At 45.3% G+C, this 12930-nt stretch overlaps 1 protein-coding gene across 2 annotated transcripts in view; it reads left to right on the top strand.

The window, feature by feature from the left end:
* Window positions 1–12930, top strand: part of LOC137438768 (ankyrin repeat and SOCS box protein 2-like) — a 142217-nt gene that overhangs the window by 117519 nt on the left and 11768 nt on the right. For both annotated transcript variants that reach the window (XM_078786009.1, XM_078786000.1), the window contains 2 exons: window positions 7408–7563; window positions 10457–10610. In XM_078786009.1, the coding sequence (XP_078642135.1) occupies window positions 7408–7563; window positions 10457–10610 (310 nt within the window). The remainder of the gene's footprint in view (window positions 1–7407; window positions 7564–10456; window positions 10611–12930) is intronic.

Below are 12930 nucleotides of genomic sequence, written 5' to 3' on the forward strand. Positions count from 1 at the left end.
GCCTGCGAACGCCGCGGCCATCGGCTCCGACCATGCGATGTCACCTTTGCCCGGCTTGCCCCGGAGGGCCTCGAGCAAGGGGCGGAGGAGCTGGGCGACGTGGGGCACGAAGCGGTGGTAAAAGTTCACCATGCCCAGGAACTCCTGGAGCCCCTTGACCGTGCGGGGCCACGGGAAATCCCTGACCGCCTCCACCTTGGCCGGTAGCGGGACGGCCCCGTGCCTGGTGATGCGGTGCCCCAAGAAGTCGATGGTGGTGACACCGAAACGGCACTTGGCAGGGTTGATGATTAGGCCATGCTGGCCCAGGCGTTCGAACAGCGTGCAGAGGTGGAGCAGGTGGTCTTCCCGGGACGCGCTCGCGACTAGGATGTCGTCCAGGTAGACAAACAGGAAAGGTAAGTCGCACATGACGCTATCCATAAGCCGCTGGAACGCTTGAGCCGCATTCTTCAACCCGAAGGGCATCCTCAGAAATTCGAAGAGGCCGAAAGGAGTGATGACGGCCGTCTTTGGGACGCCGACCGGTTGGACGGGGACCTGATGGTAGCCCCGGATGAGGTCCACCTTCGAAAACATGGTCGTGTTGGCCAACCGGGCGGAAAAGTCCTGAATGTGCGGGACCGGGTTGCGGTCGGGGGTGGTGGCATCGTTGAGCCGGCGGTAGTCCCCGCACGGCCGCCATCCCCCGCCGGGCTTCGGCACGATGTGCTGCGGGGAAGCTCAAGCGCTGTTGGAGCGCCGTACGATCCCCAGCCGCTCCAGCATGGCGAACTCCGTTTTCGCCACGGCGAGCTTCGTGGGCTCGAGTCGGCATGCCTGGGCATAGACCGGCGGCCCGACCGTGGGGATGTGATGCTCCACCCCATGTTTCACGGCCACCACTGAAAAGGTGGGCCGTGTGAGGGCCGGGAAACTAGCGAGGAGGCGGGTAAAGTCGTCCGCTGCCGGAAGCGTGCAAACTAAACTCGCCGGGACGGAACCCTCCAGCAAGCCGCTTGGCAAGCCGCTCGGTGAGCCGCTCAGTGAGCCGCTCAACGAGCTGCTCAGTGAACAAGCGAGCAAGCTAAAGGTTTCTGCCTGGACGAGCCGTTTGTGCTTTACGTTGACCAACAACCCATTCGCACATAGGAAGTCCACACCGAGCAATGCCATCGGCATGCTGGCGGTCACGAACGACCATTGAAAGTGCTGCCCTCCGAACCGCAGGGAGAGGCAGCGCTTCCCGAACATGTGGATGGGTGTACCATTAGCGGCAAGCAACGCGGGGCCCCGGCCCGCGTTTCGCTTGTCGGACGTGTAGGCTGGGATGACGCTTACCTGCGCTCTTGTATCGCAGAGGAAACGGCGCCCGGACAAGGTGTCCATGATAAAGAGGAGGCTGCCGGAATGGCCGACGCTCAGGGCCGCTACCGAGCGCCAGCTTGGTAGTTTCCCGACTTGTCAAACGAGCACGGCGGGCAACACTTCCTAGCCTTGTGGCCGAACCTGGCATGGTAAGAGCACCAGGCTTGCGGCGGCGGGGGCTTCGGCGGCCGCGGTTTTCTCGGCGGTGGTGGTGGTGGGCGGGGCGCGGCAGCGACCACGAGGGACGCAGCTGGATCAGCCTTGGGATCCACGACGGCCGCAACGTAACCCGACCGCGTGTCGCAAGCCGCGAAGAACTTGTCGGCCTCTGTAGCCAGGGCGCGGGGTTCTTTTATTTTGGAACCGACCAGCGCGTGGCGTACCTGTGCGGGTAGCTGGCGTAGGAAGAGCGCCCGAAATAAGAAATCCGGGGCTTGGTCACCCAGCAACGACAGCATATGATCCATCCGCATGGATGGTCGTGTGTCGCCGAGTTCGGGAAGGTCCAGGAGGCGGTCGGCCCGTTCGATCTCCGTGAGGCCGAACGTGGCGATGAGGAGACATTTGAGCGCCCCGTACTTGTGGTCGACCGGCGGGTGCCGCAGGATGGACATGACTCGGGCGGCAGTGCCGGGCCCGAGGGAGGCGACCACGTGGTAGTAACGGGTCTCATCCGCCGTTATGCCTCGAAGCTGAAATTGTGCTTCGGCCTGCACAAACCACACATCGGCCTGTGCTTCCCAAAACTCCGGGAGTTTTACCGTGACGGCGTTGTTGGCCATTGCACGTTTGGTGGAGAGCAACGGCTGAACCAATCGGGGTCACCAGTGAAGTGCGGTGCTACGCACACAACTTCCTTGCCAAAAAGGTAGGCCACAACGCGTTGGATAACCAAAAGAGTCTTTATTAGGAAAGCTCAAACTGTAGCACTGGGCGGGCTCGAGCTTGGAGCCCGCATATATGTGCCGGGGCCACGCCTAGTCCCTGGGCGTGGCCGATCGGTCGATAGGCGGGGCATGCCCTCCAGTTCCCCGCCTGGACGGTCGCGCCACCTGCTGGTGCGTTGAATTCGTGTCCTCTTGCTTGTGTCCGCCACAGTATAATCAATTGAATGTTTATTTCCAAAGCATTATCTTATCACATAAGCCTCATAACGTGTACATACCTCATTTGTTCCAGTGGTGGCAGGATATGGCAGTTGTAGCGTGCATGCCATTGAAATGTCTCGTCTCCATTTGATTGCACGCGGTGTGAGAATTGTCAACAAAAAAACTGTCGTTGAGATCAAAGACCGGACTCGGTGGTGTAATGGTTAGACTGTTAGAGTATCCACAACGGGTCTGGGAGGGAGCTCAAGCCCTGTCCGAGTCATACCAAAGACTTTTAAAATGGTACGTGCTGCTTCCTTGCTTGACGATCAACATTTGAACGGTAAAGAGCAGGTTTACTCCCCATAGGTTGGCATCCAAGCACGGGAGGAAATTCTTCCTCAGTAAATGCTACGCTGAGTTACCGGTACAGTGAGAAAACGTTGCCATTGTTGTGACGTCGCTGGTTCCCAGAGTGTCCCAGGAAGTGACGGCACTTCCCCCAAGCTCAGTGGTTCCGTTTGTCTCATCTAACAGTGTTGTGTCATGTGCAGTGCATTCAGAAAGTATTCAGACCCCTTCACTTCTTTCACATTCTGTTATGTTGCAGCCTTATGCTGAAATCGTTTAAATTCATTTTTTCCCTCATCAATCTACACTCAATACCCCATAATGACAAAGAGAAAACAGGATTTTAGAACGTTTTTTAATTTATCAAAAAAAACAACTGAAATATCACATTTACATAAGTATTCAGATCCTTTGCTATGACCCTTGAAATTTAGCTCAGGTGCCTCCCATTTCTCTTGATTATCTGTGAGATGTTTCTACACCTTGAGTGGAGTCCACCTGTGGTAAATTCAATTGATTGGACATGATTTGGAAAGGCCCACACCTGTCTATATAAGGTCTCACAGCTGACAATGCATATCAGAGCAAACACCAAGCCATGAGGTCGAAGGAACTGTCTACAGAGCTCAGAGACAGGATTGTGTCGAGGCACAGATCTGGGGAAGCCTACAATACAAATCTCTGCTGCATTGAAGATTCCCAAGAGCACATTGGCCTCCATAATTCTTAAATGGAAGAAGTTTGGAACAACCAGGACTCTTCTTAGTGCTGGTCACCCGTCCAAACTGAGCAATCGGGGGAGAAGGGCCTTGGTAACAGAGGTGACCAAGAACCCGATGGTCACTCTGGCTGAGCTCCAGAGATCCTGTGTGGAGATGGGAGAAACTTCCAGAAGTACAACCATCACAGCAACACTCCACCGATCTGGGCTTTATGGCAGTCTGGCCAGACGGAAGCCAAACAGTTCAATCTGGGTTTCGTCAGACCACAGAATCTTGTTTCTCACAGTCTGAGAGTCCTTTAGGTGCTTTTTTGCAAACTCCAAGCTGTATTTCACTGAGGAGAGGCTTCAGTCTGGCCACTCTGCCAGACTGCCATAAAGTCCAGATCGGTGGAGTGTTGTGGTGATGGTTGTCCTTCTGGAAGTTTCTCCCATCTCCACACAGGATCTCTGGAGCTCAGCCAGAGTGACCATCGGGTTCTTGGTCACCTCTAATACCAAGGCCTTTCTACCCCGATTGCTCAGTTTGGCCGGGCGGCCAGCTCTAGGAAGAGTCCTGGTTGTTCCAAACTTCTTCCATTTAAGAATTATGGAGGCCACTGTGCTCTTGGGAACCTTCAATGCAGCAGAGATTTTTTTGTAGGCTTCCCCAGATCTGTGCCTCGACACCATCCTGTATCTGAGCTCTGCAGGCAGTTCCTTCGACCTCATGGCTTGGTTTTTGCTCTGACATGCATTGTCAGCTGTGAGACCTTATATAGACAGGTGTGTGCCTTTCCAAATCATGTCCAATCAATTGAATTTACCACAGGTGGACTCCAATCAAGGTGTAGAAACATCTCAAAGATGATCAAGAGAAATGGGAGGCACCTGAGCTAAATTTCAAATGTCATAGCAAAGGGTATGAATACTTATGTAAATGTGATATTTCAGTTTTTTCTTTTTAATAAATTTGCAAAACTTTCTAAAATCCTGTTTTCTCTTTGTCATTATGGGGTATTGAGTGTAGATTTATGAGGGAAAAAATGAATTTAAACGATTTCAGCATAAGGCTGCAACATAACAAAATGTGAAAAAAGTGAAGGGGTCTGAATACTTTCTGAATGCACTGTATGTCCGGCTATGTGAGTCAGCTCCACTACAAGCCTTAGATGAGGTATTAATTTTTTTTTAATTGACACCAAAGGATGCTGCATATTGAAATAATTAACTCCCTTTTTCTGGAAGGATGGTCGAGGCTATTATCATCTGTTGGTATGTCAGTATGTGAGTCCACATGCAGATCTAATTTAAAATAGATCCTTCATTCTCAGATCTAATGTAATCTATATGCACCAGGTCTAATGCAATCTTTCCAAGAAAGCATATGGAAAGAGCTTAAGTTAAAAAGCTCAAGTTCCAAGAGCTATCTTGTTTTCCATGATAAAATTGGACCAAAGGTCAAATTTAACCATAACAAGTGAAAAGTGCATAGATCCTGTGCAGCATCTATGTCGACATTAAATTGTGTTTCGCGATAGCATTTGCAGCATTGCTCGTAGGCTTTGCAATCCACCTCGCACCCCAGGCTCGATGAGCACACTCAAGTGACCTACTGTAAGTCACATTTTGAGCTGTCTAGTCAAGCCTGTGATCTGAGGTTTGCTGCAAGGCCCACTGTCCAGACTAGAATGGCCCGGGCTACCCTCGACACAGTTCGGCAAGGTTCCTCTAATTTCACCGCAACAATATACGTCTGTTTAACCACAATGTTCAAGTTAGTTGTGCCCATTCTTGAGAAAAGTGTGTGTTCGTGCACACCTAAACATACTGTAATCTGTATTGTTTATTCGAAGGCATTAAAGAAAATTACATCATTCGCCATCACAATTCTTTTGCAAATGACATAGGTGGTGTGTTGTGTACAATGTGTTGTTAACACTTGTATACATATGATTCGATATGGAACAACTTGCTTATTATGTAGGACTTTGTAATGTTTATTGGGTCTAGACGACACGAAGTGCAAATAAAGAATAAAGTAAAAAAACTGACAAGTGTTCCTGCTAATGTTCAATTCTACAGCTTGTGGGAAGTTTGTGGGTGTTTAGGGAATTTCTAGTTGCTCCTGGATATGGAGAAATTTCACTGCAATGAGCATTTTAGGGTTCCACCATGTCATAGATCTGTCTCATATCTACGAGTGGTTTCTAGCAGGAGGGGATTTTGGTAATGTTCATTATCAGTGTATTATGAGTGGCAAATTAGAGCCGAGAGAAGTGCGGACAGAAGAGCAGGTCGCCATTTGCATTTTTCTGCATGCAGTGCAGTGCTTGTGTGTTGCTTTGTGCTTATATATGTCTCTATATTATAAAAGAAAGTTTTTGTTTGTTTGTCTGCGCGCGCTACTCTCCTGAACCGTGAAAGATAGGAGGAAACCTCTAATACAAAAAATGTCAGGACAGGCCCCGGGAAGGTTTTAGACGAGGTGGCGACACCGGTCGAGGCCCACCTCGGCCAGGCTGGGCCCATTTCGTAATTAAAAGCTGAGCTGAATTATAGTAGTCAATCTTCTATGGCCGCAAGTAAAAGCTGAATTATAGTAGTAAATTCATTCAAAAAGAACCCGGGCAACGCCGGGTGCTTTCGGCTGGTCTACTATACAAGAAAGATGTCTGTCTGTGTGTCGCCATTTTTCTCAGAGATGGCTGAATGGATCTTCGTCAAACTTTCAGAGGTTCATCTCTGAGTGCCTGGGAGTGTTTTACGCAAAAACAAAATTATGAAAAAAAAACAAAAACGTTTTTTTGGAGTTAAAAAAAAAATCCCTTGATATTGCCTAAGCCTTTTTAAATTAACGACAGTTATATACAAGTACACATTCGCATAAATAAATACAAAACAATCACCAGACATTTGAATACAAATAAATCGAACAATTCCGGAAGTGTACGAAGTTGGTAGTATGTCTTCTTCTTCTTCCTGATCGGCATCACAGTTAACTCAGAAACGTGATGAACGCCACATTCACCCACCAACATATATATGAACCCCCTTCCTCCCCTCCCCTTCCCCCTCTCCTCCCCTCCACCGTCCCCTCCCCTCCACCCTCCCTGCCCCTCCCCCCTCTATCCCCCCCCCCTCCTCTCCCCCTCTCACCCTTCCCCCACTCCCTCCTCCTTCCCCATTCCCCCCCACTCCCCTCCCTTCCCCCCCCCATCGCCCCCTCCCCCCAATCCCCCATCCCACCCCCCCTCCCCGGCCCAGCAACGCCGGGTACTTTAGCTAGTTTTCAATAAAGTTGAGTTTGCACCATGTCCAAAAGTTTTAACTACACTCAACTGCTGGTTGGACAGTAATCAATCAAAAGGTATTTTGCGACACACACACACACACACACACACACACACACACACACACACACACACACACACACACACACACACACACACACACACACACACACACTTTGCTTGGCCATGAAGATGGTTTATAAATACACTCGTAGCATTAAAATACTTGCATGAAAACGTTTTTTTTTTTTTTGTTTTTTAAATCTCAGAGGGGTCACACTTACTTGCTTGTTGAGTGAAACGGGTCATCTGGACAAATACTCCAACGAGACATTGCATTATTGAAAATGGTCTTGTCTTGTCCTTACGATGTGTATGTAAAATTATTATCACAGGGTTCATTTAGGTTTGGACAGTAAAGTTACCAAAATATCTTTCAAAAACAGTTCGCTATTGCACACTTTAATACCATGGAAAATTTTTATGTTTGTGGTTGGTTGTATAATTCACAATACTTGAGGGAAGTGGAAATGTGGAGGTGAGGACATTGCAAGGTCATGCTTCTTGCTTCTTCTTGTGTCTTGTGTTTTCTTGTACATCCTTGTTCAAACATTTCAATGGTTGGCAGGTCTTGCTGGATTCTGGCTGTGAAGCTACAGCTTGCTTCCAGTGCAAGTTTGGTTCTGGTCCACACCCGATACGACCAACGACAGCATTTTGCAGCAGACTGCGCCTGGGACTCAGCTTTGGCTTTCAACCATGGGAGGGCAACAGACCATTGCAGGTTATATTGAGATATCCCAGAAGATGATTTGTCAAACTTATTATGTGCCATATCAGCAAAAGATCCTTGATGGTTCATATATTGTCAGGCTCTTTAATGAGCATGCCATGGATTGATACGACCAAAGTCAGCAAAGTTGATGATAAAGCTCTCATGCTTTAGGGAACAAATCGTATCATGGCTACATTATGGTTGTTTCACTGCTTGGGTAGAATGTCCAGTTCAATGCATGTCATTGTTAATCTAACAGGATCATATATTATTGCCTTTTAAAAGGTTAAGACACCTCCTGCAGATAAACTCAAAACTAATCATGTCTCTCATTTGCAATGGTACTCTTGGTATGTATGTCTATATAAATATATATATATATATATATATATATAAATATATATATATAAATATATATAAATATATATATATAAATAAATAAATAAATATATATATATATATATATATATATATATATATATATATATATATATATATATATATATATATATATATATATACACTACATGACCAAAAGTATACGGACACACCTTCGAATTAGTGGATTTGGCTGTTTCAGCCACACCTATTGCTGACAGGTATATAAAATCAAGCACACACCCATGCAATCTCCATAGGCAAGCATTGGCAGTAGAATGGGCCGTACTGAAGAGCTCAGTGACGTTCAACGTGGCACCGTCATAGGATGCCACCTTTCCAACAAGTCAGTTCGTCAAATTTCTGCCCTGCTAGAGCTGCCACGGTCAAATATAAGTGCTGTTATTGTGAAGTGGTGTGTTGTGTTGGGCTAGCCCTGGTGTTGGGCTAGCGGCTAGGGTGCCAGCTTAGGATCCTCGGATCCTGGGTTCGAATCCCGGTCGATCGCTGAATTAACGCCAGGGGGGTTGACTCAGCCTGCTCATCCTTCCGAGGTTGGATAATTGAGTACCAGTTCACTGGTAATTCCCTGCTTGTCGTAAAAGGCGACAAAAAGGGTTGGCGGCAGGAAGGGCATCCGGCCGTAAAACATTGCTTCAAAAAGGGGACCGAAAAACAACAACAACCACGGTCCCCGAAAAAGGCCAACCCCTGCTTGCGGGGAAAAAATGGCCTCTAAAGGTGTTTTTTTTATTTTTTATTGTGAAGTGGAAACGCCTCGGAGTACATGTTTTTGAAAGATGTTCGGGTGTCCACATACTTTTGGTCTTGTAGTGTGTATATATATATATATATATATATATATATATATATATATATATATATATATATATATATATATATATATATATATATATATACATTGTGGTCTAGAAACCCTGGGCACATTTTGAAGAAGGATATCTGCAACAAACAACGAAGTTTATTATTGTTCTTTGGTGAAAAACAAAACATGATTATGTGTTAAACAGTCTAATCAGTATAATATAACTACTTTCCTTCATTGTCTATGCACAGCTGTAGCCGTGACGAAACACTCTGACACACATTTCTGCATGTTTTAGTCGTTAAGGCAGCAGTCTCATTACGGATGAATTGTTTCAAGTCTCTAAGGGTCATAGGATTCTTCGCATACACTTTGTGTTTGAGGAAACCCCAAAGGAAGAAATCACATGGTGTTAAATCACAAGACCGCGGCGGCCATTCAACCGGACCACGACGGCCAATCCATTTGTCTGTAAAGTTTAAATCAAGGGCCTGGGGTACACTAGCAGCATAATGAGCAGGCGCACCATCATGCATGAACCACATTTGGCCATCATTGAGTGGAAATACATGTGCTGCTCCAGCATTAGAAGGTAATTTGCAGCATTCACATTTTCTTCAAAAAAATATTGGTCCAACAATGCCTCCAGAAGAAATGCCTGTCCAGATGGACTCACTAGCTTGATACTGGACGTTGTGCTCAACAGTAAATTGTGGGTTGTCTACTGCCCATATCACGCTGTTATGATGATTCACAGAACCAGATAAAGTAAACTTGGATTCATCTGATCACAAGATCCTGTTCTGCAAATCATTGTCCGTGTCAATTAACCCAAGTAATGTCTCACATGCCTCAACACGCCTGTCAAAATCATCCTCCGAAAGCTGGTGAATTAATCTGGGAATGTATGGTTTCGCATTAAGGTCTTTTAGTATTTTTCGTAATCGATGATCGGCTTATGTTGGTGCCATTTGATAAACGACGAGTTGATAATGGTGTTACTGTGGAGTTGTTGAATGACCGCTCTGCTTTCCTCAGTTCGAACAGTACGAGGCACCCCTGGTGACTGTTTTGGAAGAATGCTGCCGGTTTCATAAAACTGCTTGTTTATTCTGTCGATGGTTTTTCTGTCAATTGTGTCGGCGCCACATTCTTTGACAAGTTGTCTGTGAACTTCAGCCGAATTTCCAGGTGCAGAATACAAGCGTACAGCATGAATTTCTTGTCTCACAATATCCTCCATCATATTAGGGAGTCTAATTCATAATGAACTGAACTAATGCAAAGACAAACGCATGCAGCACAGTGAGCAAAGCTCACCCCGATCCATATCACGTGATGCACCTCACCCTGTTGCGTATCACGTGATGCCTGTGCGTGTTGAAGCGGTCACATCCATTTACGAGTAATCCTGTTTTGTTTTGCACCAAAGAACAATAATAAACTTAGTTGCTTGTTGCAGGTATCATTCTTCAAAATGTGCCCAGGGTTTCTGGACCACCCTATTTATATGTATATATTTATATATATAAATATATATATATATATATATGTATATATATATATATATATATGTATATATATATATATATTATATATATATATATATAAAATCATGAGGAAAATGCTGTTGGCAAATAAAAGTAACATGTTTTCCCTGTTGTGCCAGTCATAAATATGTCATCTTGGTCTTTACAGTTCTGTGAGATTGTCGCATCAGAGGAGTTTGACCCTTGGTTTGAGCCAGCACTCAACACCATTATTGAGTACATCAACAATGTCTATGTGTGCTCCTGTCTCAGAGACAAGCTTCACAACTCCCCACAATGCTCCTCCATTGCTCAGATTCTTGGTAAGTGTTTACAGCAAATGAGCATAAAAAATATGCTTCTGAATTAGTAGACTTATGAAAGGGTCATTCCAAAAGTAATGCCACCCTGTTTGTAAACTTTTAAGTAAAAGGTCAAGCTGATTGCAAAAGTACATGTGCAGTATACTGTCTCATTATTTATATTTCTTGTTCTGTGGTGCTTACCAGCTATAGGAGCATACAACAATGCAAACCACAGGCATTTTGGAGGCAAATTTCCAATGTATGGATGTCATTTTCTCTGTTTTAAAAATTCTAATGTTTGAAACCAAATTCAAGAAGAGATGGACTTGGCTTTTTGATGATTGAGGAATGAGGAAGACAACTCTACATACCATCTGATTCACTCTGACTTGAGAGGGGCATTAACTCTGCCAAAATCCCATCTGGATATTGTGAGTTGTGAGCCAATCTCAAGGTGACTTTTAGCCAAAGTCCCAGCAACATGAAGATGAATTGTTTGGAATTCACCTCGATGAATTATTCCATTGTACAGCGGGCTTAAGATTAACATCTGCAATGCTCCTTGATCATCCTAAAATAAGTAATTTGGCGTCTGTTTGTCTGACTATTTTTGACCGTGATACATTCGGTCATTACTCATTTAATCTCAACCAAACTTGACAAGATGACTAAGGGTCACACGATGAAGGTTGTAGCGAATTCATCTGCCCCCCTCCACAAGGGGCATTTCTCTGCCTAGGGGGTTTTCCCGGTAAATGGGGATGCGTGTTGAGGTGTATATCCGTGTTGAGATAGCTTTATCATGGTGTTTTTCCAAGGCTGCTTCTAATAACAAAACTAATGATAATAGGACAATATTAATGTTAATACAAAACAATATTAATACTAATAATATCCAACCTCCCCAACCGGTGTCCCTCACCATGTTAACGTGTATAAATAGCTTATTCCACCAGAGTACCTCTACCAGAAGTAAAAAATATTCTAAACCACAAACACGCATGATTACCTTTTGAAACGGTTGCTCCTGCTGTTTAACACGAAACCTAAAGGGAGGAAACCCGGGATGTGTTCAGTTACTAAGCAGCTAGCTACCGCTTGGCAAGCCAGCTGTTCCTTATCAACAGTTTTGGATGGAGTATGTGCTCCTGCCTCAGAATGCTTCAACCACTTGGCGAGCTCTGTCTAAGAAACTTGGTAAATGAACACCCCCTCCCCAGTGTTCTTGAGGCCCAACCGTAGATCTACTGTAATCTATATATCCCAGAGAGGAATGACCCTTCCTGCTATCCCCATAGGGACCGGTGTACCCGTTTGTTTAAATTAGCAAACTGGCAGAGGAAGTGTTTTTTATAGTAAAGTCACAGCACAAATCTAAATATAACCTGAAGTTGCAAGCAAGTCAATGCCTTTCACACTATACTTTAATAAGTAAAAGTTAAATGGGCTAACAAGATGGCCGAGAGGTATGCACGCTCGCCTTTAAAATGTCTAGCTTGGGTATGAATCCCAACCCAGCTATTAAACTGTCATCCAGGTGTTTCATAGGCAAGGAAATTCATCAAAGTGTGCGCTGTCCCTCAGATGGACATTAAGCAGACGTCCCATCTGCCAGCATTCATTGGTGGATGTTAAAGATCCCACGGTGTCCTTAGTGAAGAGTAGGCAACATATTTCTGGCAACCTGAATAAATTATAAATGCACTGCCACGCCCTCAGACAATAATGCTAACCCACAGCCTTGTGCTGCATATGAACACATAAGAAAAGTTAAAACTAGAGAATAACTGAAAATGCCAAGCTCGTCCACATCCGCTTTGTATTCAGGCGTCTTCTTCGTCTTCCGTATGGTAAAAACAATGAAAACAGCAAAAACAAGTACAAAAAGTTTTAATTAAAACAAAAGCCGCGTCGATGTTACACAATGCCTAGCTGCAGCTGTGCCTATAACGTCGATGTTATAGGCACAGGATATTCCTATTGATTCGATTACTTGATGTTATTTTTGTGCAAAGTGAAAATATATCTCGGCAATTTTCCGTGTGTGGCGACGAATTTTAAATATATCTCGGCATTTTCCCGTCTGTTATTTCAGGCGGTGTATGACTGACCATGCCGCAATTTAAAAAAAATATATCTCGGCAATTTCCCGTGTGTGGCGACACGTGAACGAAGCTATGCTCCTCTCTCCACATTATTGTGACGACGTATAAATTAAATATTTCATCGTGACGATTGTCATCAAATGGACGAATTTTTAATATATCTCGGCATTTTCCCGTCTGTTATTTCGGGCGGTGTATGACTGACCATGCCGCGATTTAAACAAAATATATAT

The sequence above is a fragment of the Myxine glutinosa genome, chromosome 1 (assembly GCF_964187855.1).
Source record: "Myxine glutinosa chromosome 1, kmMyxGlut1.1, whole genome shotgun sequence".
NCBI classification, from domain to species: Eukaryota; Metazoa; Chordata; class Myxini; order Myxiniformes; family Myxinidae; genus Myxine; species Myxine glutinosa.